We start from the raw sequence: 20,512 nt of genomic DNA, 5'->3' as shown, positions 1-20,512 counted from the left end.
GGCGGAGGAGAAGAAGGAGGAGACTCGCGCGTAGAGAACATAGATTATCTCTGGTTGCTCGACCAACCCAGGATGACAGAGGTCAATCGAGGAGTCTCTGCCTCCCTCCCAAGGTGCCTTGTTTGCCGAAGGGTTGACCCTCTTTCTTGAAGATCGCGTGATCAAGGAGTAAAGGTGCGCTTGGGCGACTTGATTTGGTTCGTTTTAGATCAAGATCTATCGGCTTTCTTATTTCCAAGGTCTTGGTTCCTGCTGAGGCGATTGGTGTTACACCTTATTTTTCAGGCTCCAGGTGGGTCTAAATGGATATTTTGGTTGTATTTTTCTTCTGAGCCTTCTGTCACTTTCATTTAGGATGAGGTCATGAACTATTACTCACTTTCTAGTTTCTTCACCAATAAAAGTTAGAAATGAATCATCTAGAATCTTTTTAAAAAAAAAAATTGGAGAGAGTTGGGTTATGCTTGAATTCACCTGTGCTTGAATTGATACAGCCCAAACATACGTCTGGTGTTAGTTGTAAAAACTGAGAAAAACCCCACATTTTTGTTTTAATGTTTTTCAGAGTTGAAACCTGCAGTCACCTGTACTATCACTTTATGGTAACCATAAACCAGAGATTAATAGCTTAATGTGGCTTTGAAGCTGCCTGATTCAAAGTTGACTCTGGACTCTTAACTTCCCACCTCAAATGTTAAATGCAAGAACCAGGCCACCATTATAACAGGCCAAAAACCATCCACTGTATTTCACATCTAATGTCAAACGAGGCCTAAGACATTTCTTTTAATTAGTTGTCTACTTTTTTTTACAGTGCCTTCTAAGGTTAGAGAACAGACCCCTGTACTTTTACAAAAGGAACTGCAACTACAGCCCCCTTGATGTTGAGTTGATAGTTTTGGGATTAGCTGATGCTTTGTGTGTTGCTCCCAAACTTCCAGCTGTGGATTACATTCACAATCTGGGTGAAATTCTTCATGTTTTATTATTGTAGCTAAGTATTTCCTTGATTGGGAATGCAGAGATTATTTTGCTGTGCGAACTCAAACGGGGAGGCCTGGGCCAGAAGTTTGATCAGCTTTCCAGCCTTGGCATGCAGTGATACATGTTGCATGAGGAATGATCAGCGATAGAGATAGCATCATAGCTTTCCCACACAATGTACATGCAGATTATACTGCAAGCAGAAACAGATTATTTTCAAATATGAACATCTGAAAATTTCCTAGAAACTGGAAGCAGAATAGGTTATATAAAAACTGGCCTTTATCCTTCAGTAAGAAAATGCTTTTGTAGTCAGTTTAATCAATCCAGAATAATTACTACCTCCTGTTTCTGACTGACAACGTGGCATAAAATCCCCCTCTTTAGCAGATCCTGAAAAGGTTTTACATTCACTCCTTGTTTAGCATCTTCCTTTGATTAGCAACCATTTGCAAATATGACAGTAATAAATGGTGATTTTAAAAAATAAACCAACGGACACATTTATGACCAAATTTCATGTGCTTTGCAAGACACACTGGAGTGAAAGTAATGTTGACATAGCTACAAGAGAACTTCATCTGAAAGGAAAGGCAGTAAACTATTACTCTTTCAATCTCTCTCTGTCACGTCACATTCCCATAGGATCATTTTGCCTAACAGTCTGGTTGTTGGAATGGTGTGCAGTCATTAAATGAGAAGTGGATGTAAAATGTTTTATTTTAGCCACTGTGACTGTATAACAGTGTGTGTGTGTGCAAAATATGGTTAACATTAATTCGCACTAAGTATCACTGAATATTTTAAAAATTAACAGTCAAAATGCACAGAGAAATAACATCAACAAGAAAGCAGTTTGACAGGCAAACTGACAGGCAACACCTGCCACCTAGACCCATATTAATTATTTGGCAGGGAAGTTAATCACCCTTTTAAAGCATCAAATATTAAATCTTGCTAAATACAAAACAATTGTTTCTTGATAAATATTCAGTTTTAAAAGAGTAAACAATATAAATCCTTCCTTTCCAACACCTCTCTATAAGAGGGAGGGAAATTATACATTTGGCTTCCTTTGCTACTCAATCCTTAGGTTTCCTGGCACAGGATTAAGACTGGAAATTGGATTCTTGTGGGCACATTTGGATGTCCTGAAGATTTATGTCTGTCTTGAGGTCATGTGAGGTAAGAAGCTAGAAATCAGTTAGTCTGATGTGTGCGTTTACTGAAATTTCTGCAACGTATGCAGATATCTAATATCCCCAAAAAACAAACTCCAGAGATAACTGGTTGCTGTACTGATCTTTTCAGCCTTGGTTTAATACTCCTTTTATCTCTAGCTAGTTTAAGTAATTGTTATTTATTCCATTGGCTGATCAGCCAGTGGGTTATCCTGCTAGTGAGAAAAAGAGGATAATCTAACCCATGGCCATTGAACTGTAAATGATACTGACTTTCTGTCTTTTTCCCCCTGAAAAATCTATAAAAGTACAGGTAATCCTCGATTTACAACAGTTTGTTTAGTGACCATTCAAAGTTACAATGGCTACCTGTATTCTGTTCCTGAACTAAGGATGTAGCCTAACCTTTATTATTGGTCTTCAAGTACAATGCTTGGGAATTCATTCTTCAGCTAGCAATAATTATCTGAATGATCAAAGGTAGAAAAACCAGGTATTACCTTTATACAGGCATGCACTAACTGCACATATTTGGCAACCAAGAAGACGGCTCAAAGAATAAGATAAATCCAGATCAACAAATGCTATTAGGCAATTTAGGGGAAAGGGCAGTGCTGATCCAAGAAGTAATTTCACAGGATTCAGACTACAGCCATAGGAGATTGAAAACTGAAGACAAATAGAGTTGTCCAAATGTTTACTGAAATTTTATGCTTCAAGTTCCACAGAAGGAAGCATTATTTTGAAGGATCCAAAATAATGGTCTTGTTATAGGAAGAGAGTCTGGTTGATAGTAAGTTTCACTTCGTAAGAGTGTGGGAGTTCAACCACTGTATAGATCTGATAACTGAGGGAGGTGATATAGGCTCCTCTCCTCATGGAGTGAAGCAATAACTAAACAATTACCTGATGCTTAAACTAAATTCCTGTTTTTTTCTCTTTCCCTCCCACTCTCTCTTTCTCTCTGGGTGTGTGTACATGCTCAGTAGCTTTATTGATTAGTCTATTAATTCCAAGGATGTAATAGAAGAACAGATTGATCTATAATCTTATTTATATAATAGGAAGCATCCTTCTTCTTCCTAGTGTATTCCTGCAGGTGCAGGATCCACTTTTCGAATCATTGAGCGCCACTTTGCATGGTTAGCTGCGTCTCCAGGGCACAGGCCTGCGGCTTGCATATCTTCGTTGATGGTGTCTTGCCATCTCTGTTTTGGACACCTACGAGGTGTCCGGCCATTGCCTTTTAGTTAGTAGGCAGTCTTGGCAACAGTGGAAGGTGCTGCTCTCAGGACATGTGCATATCAGCAGAGCCGGCCTTCTCTCATCTCATAATAGGTAGCATCCTATTTGCAATGAATGTTGCAATGCAAGCCAATCCATTGGTTCTTCAATAAGGATTTTTATTGAATTAATTGAATTCACCAAAAGTGATGTCATTAGCCATAGTTTACACATGATAGCTGGCCTCCCAAAGTAAGCCAAAATCAAATAAATCACATCCTGTGATAGAATTATATGTTATAAAAGGGAATCATTTAGTGCAGTGATGGCTAACCTTTTTGCCATCGCGTGCCAGGAGAGGAGGGGGAGGGGAAGGGTCGTGCACACACATGCCCACGCGCATGCGTGGGCAACTCCCCTCCCCCCCCACTCGTGGCACATGATGGCCTGGTAGGCCCGTTTTTCTGTCTTACCTGGTTCAAGATCCTCTCTATTTATCTGGGAAGGGTGAAAACAGCCTTTTCCACTCCCTCAGAGGCCTGAAACGGCCCATTTCCCAACTCCCTGTGGGACAGGATTTTATTTTTTTATTTTTTTATTTTTTTATTTTGAATTTGTATACCGCCCTTCTCCCTGAGGACTCAGGGCGGTGAACAGCCAAATAAAAACATCAAATACAAATATTAAAATACAGTTAAAATATATATATAAATTTGGCCCCATTAATTAAAACGATAAACAAAACAATTAAAAACACTTAAAAAAGAATTAGGCCAGCCCGGCTTGTTGGAAAAAGAAGGTTTTAAGGGCACGTCGGAAGGCACTGAGGTCATGGATTCTCCTTATCTCTGGGGGCAACTGATTCCAGAGGGTGGGTGCCCCCACAGAGAAGGCCCTCCCCCTGGGGGTCACCTGCCTGCATTGTTTGGCTGATGGCACCCCGAGGAGGCCCTCTCTGTGGGAGCGCACGGGTCGATGGGAGGTTGTTGGTGGCAGCAGGCGGTCTCGAAGATAGCTAGGCCCTATGCCATGGAGCGCTTTAAAGGTGATAACCAACACCTTGAAGCGCACCCGGAAGACCACCGGGAGCCAGTGCAGTTCACGCAAGAGCGGTGTTACATGGGAGCGCCACGCTGCTCCCGTCACTACCCGCGCTGCTGCGTTCTGAACCAGTTGGAGCCTCCGGGTGCTCTTCAAGGGGAGCCCCATGTAGAGAGCGTTGCAGTAATCAAGGCGAGAGGTTACGAGGGCATGAGTGACTGTGCACAGGGAATCCCGATCAAGAAAGGGCCGCAACTGGCGAATCAGGCGAACCTGACAAAAGGTCCCCCTGGTTACAGCCGTCAGATGTTCCTCCAAGGACAGCTGCGTATCCAGGAGGACTCCCAGATTGCGAGCCCTCTCTGTGGGGGCCAAAGACTCGCCCCCAATAGTCAGTGATGGAGTCAACTGACTATATCGGGATGCCGGGAACCACAGCCACTCAGTCTTGAAAGGGTTGAGCTTGAGCCTGTTCCTCCCCATCCAGATCCGTACAGCCTCCAGGCACTGGGACATCACTTCAAGGGCATCGTTGGGGTGGCCTGGGGTGGAGATGTACAGCTGAGTGTCATCAGCGTACTGATGGTATTTCACCCCAAAGCCACGGATGATCTCGCCCAGCGGCTTCACATAAATGTTGAACAGGAGGGGCGAGAGGACCGACCCCTGAGTCACTCCACATATAAGAGGCCTCGATGTCGACCTCTGCCCCCCTGCCAACACGAACTGCGACCGGTCAGAGAGAAAGGAGGAGAACCACCGTAACACGGTGCCCTCCATCCCCAACTCTTCCAACCGGTGCAGCATGATACCATGGTCGATGGTATCAAAAGCCGCTGAGAGGTCTAACAGGACCAGGACAGAGGAGCAACCCCTGTCCTGAGCCCTCCAGAGATCATCAACCAATGTGACCAATGCCGTTTCCGTGCTGTGCCCAGGCCTGAAACCCGACTGGAACGGATCTAGATAGGATGTTTCCTCCAGGAATTGCGGAAACTGTTGCGCGACCACACTCTCAACAACCTTCGCCAGGAAGCGAAGGTTGGAGACAGGACGGTAGTTGGCCAATATTGCCGGATCCAGGGACGGCTTCTTGAGGAGAGGCCTCACCACCGCCTCTTTCAAGGCGGCGGGGAAGTGACCCTCACTCAACGAAGCGTTGATAACACCCTGGAGCCAGCCTCGTGTAACCTCCCGGGAGGCCAGTACCAACCAGGAGGGACACGGGTCCAATAAACATGTGGCTGCACTAAGTCTCCCCAAAATCCTGTCCACATCATCGGGAGTCACAGCATCAAACTCCTCCCAGATAACATTCTCAAGACTATTCCTCATCACCCTGCCCTGATCTACCCAGTCAGAGTCCAAGTCCCCCCGGATCTGAGCGATTTTGTCATGTAGGTATTGTCTGAAATCCTCCGCCCTGCCTTCCAAGGGATCCTCCCGCGCTCCCAGGTGAAGAAGGGAGCGGGTTACCCTGAACAGGGCGGCCGGACGATTCCCTGATAACATAATAGAGGCGGAAAAGTAATTAAACTTTGCCGTCTTTATTGCCACTAGGTAGGTCTTAATATGCGACCTTACCAGAGTTCGGTCAGATTCAGCGCGACTGGCCCTCCAACCGCTCTCTAGGCGTCTTTTCCGGCGTTTCATCTCCCTCAGCTCCTCGGTGAACCAAGGAGCCGCGAGGGATTGACACCGGGTCAGAGGCCGCAAAGGCACGACTCGATCCAAGGCCCCACCAGCTGCCCGATCCCAGGCAGCTACCAGGTCCTCGGCCGAGTCGTGTGCCAGATCATCAGGAATTGGCCCAAGCTCCGTCTGGAACCTATCAGGATCCATCAGGCGCCTGGGGCGGACCCATCTAATTGGGTCCGCCTCCCTGCGGTGGGGTGTAGCGGTACGAAGGTCCAGACGAAGGAGTGAGTAATCTGACCATGACAAGGGTTCCATGTCTATATCCCCTATAACAAGATCACTCAACCACTGGCCAGAGACAAAAATCAAGTCTAGAGTGTGTCCCCCCCCCCCCGTGAGTGGGGCCATGAACTAACTGGGTCAGGTCCATGGCCGTCATGGAAACCATGAACTCCCGAGCCATCCCGGACGTTTCACCAACGGATGGCAAGTTGAAATCACCCATGACCATAAGCCTGGGTGTATCAACTGCCACCGTGGCTATCACATCGAGGAGCTCAGGCAGGGCTGCTGCCACGTGGCAGGGAGCCAGGTACGCAAGCAGTAAGCCCATCTGAACCCCATGACCCCATCTCACGAAGAGGGACTCACATCCGGCAATCTGAGGCACAGTGGTCTCCCTCAAACCAAGACCTTCTTTAATAATAACCGCCACCCCCCCGCCCCTCCCCTGGGCTCTCGGTTGATGGTATGCTCTGAAACCTGGTGGGCACATCTTGACCAGAGGGACTCCTCCCTCCGGTCCCAACCAGGTCTGCGTGATACCTGCCAGGTCCGCTCCCCCCTCCTGGATAAGATAAGATAAAATGACATTCTTTGCTGTCCCCAGCCTCCAGAGCCTCTCTAGGAGTCTCTAGGAGCCCCTCTAGGTGTCTCTGGAGGCTGGGGACAGCAAAAAACATCACTTCCTGTCCCACCGGGAGTTGGGAAATGGGGCCTTTCAGGTCTCCGAGGGAGTGGGAAAGGCTGTTTTCGCCCTTCCCAGATAAATAGAGGATCTGGAACCAGATAAGAAAGAAAAACAGGTCTTCTCCACTCCCCCAGGCCCTCCAGAGGCAGGAAACAGCCTGTTTCCCTACTTCTGGTGGGTCCAGAAGGCCCAAAAATCAGCTGGCCGGCGCATGCATGCGCCCAGAGCTGAGCTGGCATGCGCACTAATATGGCTCCGCGTGCCACCTGTGGCATGCGTGCCATAGGTTTGCCATCACGGATTTAGTGTATTTGAGCATACTTCTTTAGATGTGAAATGATAGTTAGCAGTGCAAAACTTCACACAGTCACAAACCTTTACCTTCTGTACCATGTTGTTATGGGCAAACACAGCATATGTCCAATTTTTACAATAACAGTATTCTTCTGCTTTGTGATCAGATAGCACTATGCAATGAGCAACCTTCTTGCATAAGTTCTGTCTTTAATCAGATTGGTGTCTGCGCATCTCCTTTTATGATTAGAAAACACAAACCCTGTATTATATCATTTGGGGCTAATTTTTAAAAAATCTTTATGATTTTTGTTCTTAAATATCATTAAGCAGCTTGGGAGTCTGACACGGGTGAAATGCTACCGGTTTGGACCAGTTCGCCTGAACCGGTAATAATAAAAGCTACCGGTTCAGGTGAATTGGTAGTAAAAAAATGCTACCGGTTCAGATGAACCGGTATTTCCAATGATCAGCTGTGCCACGTGATTTATATTCGCTACAAAGCAGAAAACTCTACTTTCTAGCGAAACTAAATCGCGCGGCACAGTTGTTTCCCCCCCCCTCCTCGCTGTTCTATTTACATTAGAAAAGGCTTATTAAGCCTCCTTTTTTAGTGCTGTGTGGTAGCGCCTGCAGTGCACCTGCGCATTTGGCACACACTGCGCATGCACACACGCAGCGAACCAGTAGCAAAGCGAACCAGAGTAGACTTCAGAGCATTTCACCACTGGTCTGACAAATGTGACAAAATGAAAAATCTGTTTTTCATGTGGACCAAGAGCACTCTCTAAACCATCTGGCATGTAGATTTCATGAAAAAAAGGCATGCATTTACCGTGGTGGAAGGGCTCAGAAGCCCAGAGTTAACCAGAGAAGGTTGACAGGACTAATTTTAGCAAATATCTTTTATTAGAGAACTCTTGGAAGAAGGGGTGTACTGGTGGGCTTTTATTTTCACCCCCAGATGGTGATGAATGATTTGGGTTCCAAGTTTCAAAACAACTTCCTTAAGGATTGTGTTGCTCCTTTTCTTAAAAGTGTGCCATTGTATAATTGAACTAAGGAATATCGCTGCATATAGCAGATCTGTTCTGTGATGGCTAATTGATTTTATTTCTCTCCATCTCCTCAATCAATTGCACTTACTTATTATAAGCAATTCATAATAAACAATCGGTGCATTTCAGAAAACCATTCTGGTGTTCTGATGGCAGAAACCAGTAAGTAGATTTAAGGTTTAAGTTTCCTTCCCTTTTTTGTTTTGATTGATTCTATGCCATTTTAGTGACCACTTAGATCAGTGGTTCTCAGCCTGTGGGTCGGGACCCCTTTGGGGGTCGAACGACCCTTTCACAGGGGTCACCTAAGACCATCGGAAAACACATATTTTCAATGGTTTTAGGAATAATGTTATGGTTGGGGGTCACCACAATATGAGGAACTGTAAAGGGTCATGGTATTAGGAAGGTTGAGAACCACTGACTTAGATAAATCTTCTACAGGTCCTTTTTCATTCAGAGAACATTTTTAAAAAGTCTGGTTTTGGTTTCCCAGGCAATGAGTCTCAGAAAGTTTCTTTGTTTTTCCTGTTGGCAGCCAAGAACAGTAATTAGATATGCAACTGATAATGCCCCTGGATGCAGCTGGGCTAAATTAACTAAAAATCCTGCATCTCAGTTGCTTTTTCAGCCGTCAAAAATGTATCACGCTCTCAGGCCATTTCCTAATTTGCTGCTCCGGCCCTTAATCTCATCTAAGGGCAGTCAGAGAGATAGAATTCAGAAGTACAGGTAGTCCTTAGGTTATAACCATTCCCTCAGCAACCCTGTTAAATGTTACAACAGCACTGAGTGAGAGGGATTTATGATGGACCCAATGTTCCTGCCATTGCGACATCCCCGCAGTCGTGTGATTGCAATTTCCAACTTTTCCCATGCGCAACAGCAAGGGTGTCAAACTCACGTCATCACAGTGTCATCACATGATGTATCATGAATTTTTTTCCCCTTTGCTAAACCAGGCATGGGCGTGGCACTGGTGGGTTCTATAGAACCGGTAGTAAAACCAGCGGGTGGCTCTAATAACATCATAATAACACTTCTGCGCATGTGCAGAAGAGCATGTGGGCGAGCGGCCCCATTGCAAACTGGTAATAAAGGTAAATAGAATCCTCCCCTGGGGCCTGGCCAGTGCATGATGGATCCGGCCTGTGGGCCGCAAGTTTGGCAGTCCTGGTCAACAGAGTAGCCAGCAGGAAGTTGGAAGTTGTATTCATGTGAGGTCCTCACTTAATGACTTGCACAGTCTTGGTTTAATGACAACAACGACGGACTGCTGGAATCGCCACAGTTAAGCGATGCAGTCACATGTCATGGTTTATGACCGCATCACTTAGCAGCAAAGTTCAAGTCCCATTTTGTTGTCTTTGTTGTAACTTGAGGACTACCTGTGGTTTGTTAGACATTAGACATAGCAATATTGTAACCACATAAGGTCACACACAAGAAGTAAGTAAGTCTGCACTGATTCGTGTGAAATGATGAGGTGATTTTTTAACTCATGTAAGTGATATATAGGAGAGTCAGTGAGTTGTAGCGGTTAAGGTGCCAGATAGAAATTGGGAGAGAGTGAGTTTTTGTCCCATGTTAGTCACAAAGCCAGTTGGGCCTTGAAAGTGACCTTGAGCCACTCACTTCCTTTTAGCCTTAGAAAGAAGGAAGCAGCGGAAAACCACTTCTGAAAAATCTTGCTAAGAAAACTGCAGGGACTTGTCCAAAACAGTTGCCAGGAGCCATCACTGATTCAAAGGGATAAAAGAAAAAAAAAAAAGATATTCAAACTGCCCACATGTGCATTTTCCTCCCTGATAAATTAATCGCTGTGACCAATTCATGATGTTAGCATTGTGATTCATCTAAGTCAGGCAAACGTCTTGGAGAAGAGAGTTTGTGGTCTGGGCATAGGCTCCTTTTTTATTTAGGACTATGCATCTATTTCACACGCGACACTTTGTCACAGTGGGGCTTGCCTTTGTGCGAAGTGTAGCCCATAGAGACCGCAAACATTGTAAAATCTTTTTTTAAAAAGCGTTTTGTGTATCTCAAGAAGGATTTCAGCAAATATGCTACTGGATCAAAAACAAACCATTTGTGTGAGTATTACAAGTAACCGTTGTGTTATGACAGCAATTAGGATGGGATTGCTGTTGCTAGGTGATATGGTCATATAAGGCATGAGGTCATCAATTAGCAATCCCAGGCAGTCCGGTAACCATGCTAACCCCAAAACTGGCAGATCTTTAAACAGGAAGAGAGCTGGAGTCGCAGGTAAGAAGTGTGGGGATGTTGCCTGCAGGGAGGGGGTGGGGTGGCTGCAGAGGAGCCAATGCAGACCCTGTACAATTTGCATTGGAGGTTGAGGGAACTGGGAACACTGGTGCAGGCCACATGCAAGTCAGGGAGTTGGTGCTGCAGGAGGGAGTTTCTATGCGCTTACCCGGGAGGTCAACCAAGACAAATTATGGACAAGTCATTTCCAGCAGAGGATCTTTAACAATAACAGAGTTTTAAAATTTAACTTGAAATAGCCCATCAAGAGGTTCTAATGATTGTAAAGTTCATCCAGTTACTCAGGGAAGCGCATTAATTACATAACTGAGGGAATGATCCTGTCTCTACAAATAATATATGACTAGCTGTTGTTCTTTTTTTTTTAATTTGTAATTTTATTAGAACACATATTGGACATTTATACAACATACAATATATAAATAACTTATCATATTTAAGCATTATTTCATAGTGGTCTTCCAGTTATTACTTTAATTCTTCTTCCCTTTTATCTTAATCTATTATTCCATCTTCTTCCCCTCCTTTTTTTTTTTTCCTTTTTCCCCTATAGAGAACTATACATTTTAGTTATCTCTTTACTATTATACATTTCTACCTTCATATTATATACATTTTTATTCCACTCCGAACATATGATACCTCTCTATTTTGTACTTCTATTTTTCTCTCCTAATAGTTATTGTTCTTTATTGTTAGTCTTTAACCAGTTATACAATTTATTCCATATTCTATAATATTCTGTCTCTTCTTTTTCTTTGATTTCTTTTGTTAATCTGTCCAATGGAGGAAGAACTAATAGATAAGATCTTAGAATGCGCTGAGATGGACAGGCTGTTGTTCTAATAAGGGTTTTCAGACTAGCTAGCCATTCACTTTAGGAGTTTGGTTGCCCATAAACTTGGGGAAGCCTCCAAAATCTAGTGGATTAAGACTAGGAAAACCTGAATTCTAGCCTTACTTTGGGTACAAAGGCCAGCTGGATGACCTTGGCTACAAGTAGTCCTCGACTTATGACCATTTAACAATGGTTCAAAGTTACGATGGCCTCAGAAAAAAATGATTTACGACCCACCCTTGAAGTTACCTCTGTGATCGCAATTTGGATGCTTGACAACTGGCTCGCATTTATAAAATTTGCAGTGACTTGTGTTTCACGTGATCATGATTTGTGATCTTCTCAGCCGGCTTCCGACAAGCAAATCAATTGGGGAAGCTGGATTTGCTTAACAACCACACAATTCACTCAACAACTATGTGATTCATTTAATGACCAGGGTGATTTGCTTAACAACTGTGGTAAAAATGATGATAAAATCAGGCCTAGGCACATCATAACTTGTTTAATGCTTTTCTTAGGGACTGAAATTCCAGTCCCAATTGTAATCATAAATTGAGTTCTACCTATAGTCACACTCTCCCAACTCTAGAACTACTAGTTTAGCAATGCTAAACTACTTCCAAAAATGCTACTTAGAAAACTGCCTGGATTTGTCCATGTAATCATCAGGAATCAAGTCTGACTTAAAGGTGAAAGGAAAGAAAAAGAACTAAGATTTTGCATGTTCTGTGCAGCTAACCCAATGTTTTACCTGGAAGTCAACCTGTATAAACTAGTCATATTAAAGCAGGGGTTCCCAATGTGGGGCCCATGCCTCACAGGGGGGCAATTTGATTTTTAATGGGGGCAATTCAAAAATGTGTGGTATCTAGAGTTTAGACTTTAGACCTTAGCAACACTTTTTAATATATGTATAGACAAGACTCAAAGAATTATATGTCACCGGGGGGGGGGGGGGATCAGGATTTTGGGGCTGCCCTTGGGGTACACCCGGAGGCTCAAGCTGGTCCAGAATGCGGCCATGAGGGTTGTTACGGGAACTTCCCGTTACTCCCGTGCAACACGTCTCCTGTGCGAGCTGCACTGGCTGCCGGTGGCCTTTTGGATCCGCTTCAAGGTGCTGGTTCTCACCTATAAAGCTCTTCATGGCATGGGCCCGGGGTACTTGCAGGACCACCTCCTACCGGCCTCCCACCGCCCAGTGCGTTCACATAGAGCTGCCCTCCTCCGGGTACCATCGGCCAGACAATGTCGGCTGGCGGCCCCCAGGTCAAGGGCGTTTTCTGTGGCCGCACTGACCCTCTGGAATGGGTTACCCACCGGGCTCTGGACAGCTCCCGACCTCTGCACTTTCCGCACTGACCTGAAGACATGGCTCTTTCAGCAAATCCCCTGATCGGCTGTGTGATTTTAAATTGTGGGGATTTTAACTCGGTTTTTGGTTTTAGTATTTTATTATGTTCTTTTATTGTGTAAGCTGCCCCAAGCCCTACGGGAGAAGGGCGGCATATAAATTTTGATAAATAAATAAATAAATTTTAGAGATGCTTAGGTGGGGCATGGCCAAAAAAAGATTGGGAACCACTGGATTAAAGTAATTTAATTTGAATTCCAGAGTTGGGAAAAAAATAAAGCTAGGGCTAATAGATCTGCAAAAAAAAAAAAAAAAAAAAAATGTAGCTGTCCAGAAAATATTTAGAGTCTTCCATCTAATGGTTATCAGTATTTTTGCAACACAGGTATGGTGTAATATGTATAGATGTTAATGCAGGGCCTGAGAAAGAGCATCTGTTTGTTGGATCTCCCCATTTGCAATCAAAGGCTCCTCTGCCCTAAGACAAGGAGATCCAATCCATTCTATGGATTTGAGGGAACCTTTCCTGGGTTGTAACTACAACTAGCTTAATTTCTTCATTCTTGAGATGGAACAGTAGAGCATAAGAAAATAATTCTCAACACCTGCCCAGCCATTCCCAGAATGTTCTAAGGAAGAACACCCAAAAAAGGAATCTTGCTACAGCACTCATGAGATAAAAGTTAATTTTATCAGCAACTGTAAAAGCTCTCTGGGCTTTTAAGATGGGATTCCCGCCCCCCCTCCTCTTTTTTGGCCTCTATTCTGGGTGTCGTTTCAAAGTAATAGAAGTCCCACTGCTTACCATGGCAGCTGGGTACAGTGGTTCAGTGAATGTGGTTAAGAAACGGTAAATGAGGTTTATGGAACTGGTGATGCCGTAGAAGGTCAGGGAGCCTGCAGCATAATCCAGGAAAACCCCAATGGTCTTGCAGTAGTCACCACGCAGCACAGTCTGGATATTATTATGCCAGACAGAGAAATTCACTGAGTCCCACTCCAAGCACCATGAATAATTATTCCTGCCAATCAGATACAACATGCACGATTTCTCGGTCTTATGCCGGTAGCTGTAGGCAACACCCAGGCACAGCCAGCCATTTGAAATCTCAGCCTCCCAATAATGGCAGCCCTCGCAGAGGCTGCGGGTACCAAGGAGCTGGGGCCAGTGGTTAAATCCAGGGGTGGGTTTTGAATAGGTTTCCAACAAAATCCCCATGTTCAGCACAGAGTGAGTCTCTTTAAACAGGAAGAGCTCTTCGTTGGCAGTGGTGGCATCAAAATTCAGGATACAATAGTCTGTTGCATGGAAAGGAAAAAAAAAGAAAAGAAAAGAAAAGAGGGCAACATTAAATTTTGTCAGTCTAGAAGATTTATCCACAAGAAGGATGAGAATGCCAGGAAGATTTGAGTAGACTAGGAGGCAAGATTATTTTTATTCTAACACAGAGAACCTCCATTTCTTGAATGTTTCCCTCAGATACTGATGAATCTGGGAAATAAGACAGATACAGTCTTCAGTCATACCGTATTCTATATTTTTGCTAGCTGTGATCAGCCAGTGCAATGTAGCAGGTAGAATGCTACACACAGAAGAAAAAAAATCAAAGAGCAAGCCTCTATTTGACCAGGGCCTCAAGTTTTCAAGAAATGAAAACTTGTGCCAAATAGAAAGGCAGGAATAATAATTACAATCAGCTTAAATCAAACTACTGCAGGATGAAGGACTCTTCATTGAAAATCATGGACTGTTATCTAGCACGTTAGTCCGGTGCTGTTTGATAGAGAGATGTTTTTCATTTTTCCAGTTTAGGCTGACAAGAGCGCCTGGCCAACATTATCCAGCCAGTTTTTATGCCGGAGAAAAGACTAGAACAGAGATCTCCAAAATGGTCAATATTGATCCCTAAATGGCATTGTGCAAGGTTTTTTTTTAATTATTTAATGATATTATTTTTAGTTATTTGTAGTAGTATTATTTAATGTCGTATTTATTATTTGCACATATCGAAATATGTAGGTTGATGAACAATCAGAAATTTCATGAACGGGTCATTAAGCTGAAAAGTTTGGAGAGCCCTCTTGTGCATACATAAATCTCTGTATGTGTGGAGGGAAATAGATAGGGAGTATTAGAAAGGAATATTTTTTAAAAAAGTAGATCTTAGCATGATCCTTTACTTGTCATGCTAAGCGATCATGTGGTTAAATGTGATTTGTGATCCCACCCATTGTGGCTGTTAAATGGAAACTGTACCATAATGACTCATGGTTAAGAAATGTAGTCTTAATATTAGCCATCATTATTCTCAAAGGGTAGCTAAAGATCGGTATGCACACATCCTCTAGGGCTCGTGAAGGAAATGCATTCTGACGTGCCATTTATGTCCTGCATCCTTCAATTCCTTGGTTTGCCATTTGTTTAGTTTGCTTATATGCAGATAAGATGCGAAGTGGAAACAGCAAAGCTTGTGAAAATAATAGTGGACTTGTTTTGCCTAAGAATAGAATAGAATAGAATAGAATAGAATAGAATAGAATAGAATAGAATAGAATAGAATAGAATAGAATAGAATAGAATAGAATAGAATAGAATAGAATAGAATAGAATAGAATAGAATAGAATTTTTTATTGGCCAAGTGTGATTGGACACACAAGGAATTTGTCTTGGTGCATATGCTCTCAGTGTACATAAAAGAAAAGATACGTTCATCAAGAATCATAAGGTACAACACGTAATGATAGTCATAGGGTACAAATAAGCAATCAAATCTATAAGCAAACTTTTAAAATCTGTAGTATGTACCGTAAGTACATACAAAACAAAATATAAATGGTTAAAAAAACTAATACAAAACAAGATAAAACTAAGGTGAATATAAATAGAAGCAAAACGTACAAAATGTTCTAGAGTACTTACAATTACAATTACACTTACACTTACTAAGCCTCAATTTTTAAGCAAGTTGAACCTTGACCATACAGAATTATATTGTCCAGCCTTTCCTGATAAAAGACCATTTCAGACGCTTAAAGTTCAGGAAGTGCAAAGGTATTAAATAGGTTTTTATGCCACTTCCTAAGCACAGCAGTCATCAGGAGAGAAAGAGAAAAAAAAAAAAATCGCTTGACAGTCTGGCTCTTGGTATCCTCATGTAGGTTAGGAAGTCTTTGAACTGTAATGCCAAATGGTTCAGAGGGCGCCAAGATGAGAAAGGATTCCCTTCACATTTGAAACTCTTACTCATTTCAGTAGAGCTTCTGAGAAGACATTGAGTCTTGAGAAATTGTCCCAGCAATTGGAGGAACGAAAAGGACTCACCTAACGGGACTGGGAGAGAGGGAGCATAAGATGTCCTATTTAAGGACATAGCTTCTCCTGAGAGTTCATTGTCCAGGACTACAGAAAAACAGCCTCTTATAACAGTCAATAAATCAGAGGTGACTTTCACTCCACGTAAAGGCAGGCAGCTTAAACCAAGTTTAAGCAAGCTGTCCATAAAAATATTTTGGACTGCAACAGACTTTGTGTGCCATACACAAACAACAAAAAAGTTCATGCTGAGAAAAATAGCAAACACACCAGGTGATTAGGAGGACTAGCAACTTAGGCAGGAGAAGGAAGCCAGAGGGCCAGAAACCAATATTATATTTGACTTTGTCTCTTTGCCTGTATTTGAAAATGCAGGAGAGGGAGGGAGGGAAGAGACAGACAGAGACAGACAGACAGACAGACTGAGACTGAGACTGAGACTGAGACTGAGACAGACTGACTTCTGGAAAAAAAAAAGTCTTTTCTCTATTGTTTTTGTACCCAACATAGAAATCTATCATGTTCTTCTTGAGAACTATTATTGTTATTGTTATACTTTCATCTGTCTGTCTGTCTGTCTGTCTGTCTGTCTGTCTGTCTGTCTGTCCGCCTGCCTGCCTGCCTGCCTGCCTGTCTATCCCATTTTATGACCTTTCTTGCGACATTAGTTAAGTGAATCATTGCAGTTGTTAGGTTAGTAACACAGTTGTTAAGTGATTTTGGCTTGAGGGATCCTTGGTGCTCCCTGAGCTTGCTTGTTTTCTTGCAGACGTATCATTACCCTAACTAGGTAACATCATCAGCACTAGTAAGGAGTGCATTTTGCTATCAGTTTATATTCTGGTGGCTTGCCTGTCTGTGTGGGTGGGGGCAGTCTTAGAGATTGCTTGGTTGGGCTGTTTACATGACTTTTTGGCAGTTTCTTGATTGGGATATTGCTTACTTGATTGTTGGCCTTGGAGTTAATCTATGCTGATCTGAGTGCTGATTACTGGTGGAGAGGTGCTGGAATCCTTATTTCTTTTGGGCTGGTTGATTATCTCTTTTGCATAGTCTATAGCAGGGGTGAAATGCTACTGATTCGCTAACCGGTAGTGATAAAAACTACTAGTTTGGGCGAACTAGTAGTAAAAAAAAGCTACCGGTTCATCTGAACTGGTATTTCCAACGATCAGCTGTACTGGGCGGATTAGTTTAGCTAGAAAGCAGGAAATCCTGCTTTCTAGCAAAGCTAAATCACGCAGCACAGCTGTTCCCCCCTTTGCTATTCTACTTACCTAGTGAAGTCTTCTTTTTCCGCGTGAAGTCCGCATTTGCCGCGCACTGCCCATGCGCAGGCAGCAAACTGGTGGCGATCCAAGGAGGATTTCACCACTGGTCTATAGATGTTGTTAATGTGTATGTGTCTATTGAGTGCCAGATTCTAGAAATTCTCTGGCATTTTTGGACTTAGTCTGGTCTAGGATTGTCACATTTTCCCAATTGAAGCTATGTTTAAATCGGTCTATATGTTGTGAATTTAAAGAATTTCTATCATGTCTTCTGACTGCCAGTTGGTATTCATGGATATGTTCTGCCAGTCTTCTCCCTGTTTGTCCTACATAGTGGTTGTTACAGTTCTTACATTGTATGTTGTAGATGACTCCTGTTTTTTCTTCTGGGGTTGCTGGGTCTTTTAGTTTGCTTAGGATGTTTTGAAGGGCTTTAGCTGGCCTTTGTGCCATGCTGATTCCATGTGGTTGTAGTAATCTATTTGTTGTTTCTGAGATATTCTTGATGTATGGCAGTGTAATTTTTTTTAGGGTTTGTGTTGGTTGTGCTATATTGGGTTGAGTGGTCAGGGACTTTTTGATAGTTGTGTGGGTATCCCATTTTGTTGGAATGTATTGTATAGATGTTCCATTTCCTTTTGCTGCCATGTATTTGGGCTCATTTAAATGAGGTCCTTAGAGAGCTTCTGTTGCGGGAGGTTGGGTTGTTGCTTTGGTAGGGGAGCACCTGGTTAGTATGGGTGGTTTGCATTTCACACTTATGACCACTGCAGCATTCCCTCAATCACATGATTTATATTCGGATGCTTGACAACGGATTCACATTTATGACTGTTGCAGTGTCCCAGGGTCATGTGGTCCCCTCTTGCGACCTTTTGACAAGCAAAATCAATGGGAAAACCAGATTCACTTAACAACTGTGTTACTAATTTAACTACTACATCGATTCACTTAACAAGTGTGGCAAGAAAAATTGTAAAGTGAGGCAAAACAAATTTCTCATTTAGCAACATAAATTTTGGTCTCAATTGTGGATGTAAGTTGAGGAGTACCTGTACCAAGTTGTCAGAAGTGAAACGTCTTCCAGAAAAATCAAGAAAGTCCAGTTGTGTTTTTAAAAGCACCTGTGGGACATTAGTCACACTGATGTTTCCTTTCCTTTGTCTTAGAAGCAGTACAAATCTGAGCAGGTTTCACTAAGCATGAGCGTGTTTTCTAATAATAAGTATTATTTTAATTTTCTGGTATGATCAAACTAGGACCGACTGATTTTCCTCATTTTCTATGTTCTATATTATCTTTTGCACCCAGAAATTAGATTCTGTGAAAGAACCCATTCTTTACCCTTTCAGAAGATTCCTTCAATCCTACATTTAGAAGTCTGGAGGCACCTTTTCAGACAAACAAATATTATTAAAAGGCATGATAGCTTACAAAAGCTTAAAATAAAATAAAATTAATAAGTCTGAATTTTGGTTGCCATAGACCAGGGGTCAGCAACCTGCGGTTCTGGAGCCGCATGTGGCTCTTTCATCCCTCTGCTGTGGCTCCCTGTCGCTGGTCCGCTCCAAAATTGATAGGACTTTTGGTTAGGACAGGTAGAGGAAAAAGGATGCCATGCTAGGAGGAGACTCTATGGTGGGGGAACTGGACTTCCGGATGGCTCCAGAATTGAATGGACGGCTTCTGATTGTGGCTCTTTTTTTTTTTTTTAATTTATATGCCGCCCTTCTCCAGAGACTCAGGGCGGCTTACAATGCGTTAAGCAATAGCCTTCATACTTTTGTATATTTATACAAAGTCAGCTTATTGCCCCCACAATCTGGGTCCTCATTTTACCTACCTTAGAAAGGATGGAAGGCTGAGTCAACCTTGAGCCTGGTGAGATTTGAACTTGCAGTAATTGCAGGCAGCTGGTGTTAATAACACTGTTAATAACAGTGCTTTAGTTATGCTGCGCCACCAGGACTCTTTTTGTGAACACTCTGAGTGTTTAAGGTTGCCGACCCCTGCCATAGACTAACATGGCTCTCCTTGTACAATGTCCATTTGCCTTAGGCATTCTGGTCATCTGAAGAGATACTATTGTAAGTAGGTTACTTGCCAAGATCTGACATTCAGCAGCATTCCAGAGGGTAATATTGGGGTAACAAATCAACTAAAAGCACCTACACTTTAGGAGAGTCTTCCGATCTGTGGGTGTGGGTAATAGTTCATATGGCACCATTGTGATTCCTGAAAGATTAAAGATATTTGAGACATTTATTTAGTGCCTGTTTTTAAAATGTGTTCATTTATTCGTTCAATGTATGCATCAATAATTGACCCATGATATCAGAATGTGCCGAATTGGACAGGTTAACAATGGAACTTAAAGATAAAGAGGAATCTGAGTATTACTCAACATGGGACTTATTGTACAAATGGCTAGAAAACAGGTGCAGAGATTAGTAACTTAATAACGAAAGATGATTAACAAAATAGAAATAGATATAGATATAAGAATAGATATAATAAGTAATAGTACTATCGGACTGTACGTGATTATAGATTAAAACATATAGAGTGATAAAGGTATAGAGTGTTGTAGTACAACTTTGAAAATAATGGTTATTACTACGATGTACAACATTATGTATTTAAAAGAGACTATATTGTATGACTACGAGAATAATGGTTATACTCAGGGTGTATAATACTATTTGTACCTAAAAAGGATTTGATACAGCCAGTACACTGTCGTTGCAAAACTGGAAATGTGATGTATAACAAAGGAAAATGTATAATAAAAATATTTTAAAAATAATAATAATTGACCCATGATTCAGGGCGATATATGCAACTAAAAACAACAAATAATGAGCCACAGTCAATTCAGACAACTAAAACCATTGAGAGAGGCTTATAAAGCCAGGTTTAGCTTTTAGCCCCTATCTTTCAGAGAGAAGATGGGGTTGGGCCATCTGGATTTTGGGAAGAATGCTATTCCATAGGGCAGGTGTGGCATCTGAAAAGACACCTCTCCTGGGTCCCATCAGTTAACAAACTGCTTG

At 42.6% G+C, this 20,512-nt stretch overlaps 1 protein-coding gene and 1 long non-coding RNA gene across 2 annotated transcripts in view; one reads left to right on the top strand and one right to left on the bottom strand.

Annotated features, from left to right (window-relative positions):
* The first annotated feature begins 64 nt into the window (after window positions 1-64).
* The window catches only part of LOC117660527 (uncharacterized), a 26,858-nt gene continuing 6,410 nt past the window's right edge, over window positions 65-20,512 (top strand). Inside the window, exon 1 of the long non-coding RNA XR_015732474.1 lies at window positions 65-174. This is a non-coding gene — a long non-coding RNA (uncharacterized LOC117660527). The remainder of the gene's footprint in view (window positions 175-20,512) is intronic.
* The window catches only part of LOC117660524 (E3 ubiquitin/ISG15 ligase TRIM25-like), a 24,568-nt gene continuing 17,599 nt past the window's right edge, over window positions 13,544-20,512 (bottom strand). The window contains exons 6-7 of the mRNA XM_034408688.3: window positions 19,632-19,694; window positions 13,544-14,173 (exon numbers count right to left, since the gene is read on the bottom strand). Coding sequence (XP_034264579.3) covers window positions 13,635-14,173; window positions 19,632-19,694 — 602 coding nt within the window. The 3' untranslated portion in view covers window positions 13,544-13,634. The remainder of the gene's footprint in view (window positions 14,174-19,631; window positions 19,695-20,512) is intronic.

This window comes from Pantherophis guttatus, chromosome 2 (genome assembly GCF_059756535.1).
Source record: "Pantherophis guttatus breed Tessera chromosome 2, ASM5975653v1, whole genome shotgun sequence".
In the NCBI taxonomy this organism is placed as follows: domain Eukaryota; kingdom Metazoa; phylum Chordata; class Lepidosauria; order Squamata; family Colubridae; genus Pantherophis; species Pantherophis guttatus.
The sequence above is the reverse complement of the archived record's forward strand: the minus strand, read 5'-3'. Positions and strand labels throughout refer to the sequence as shown.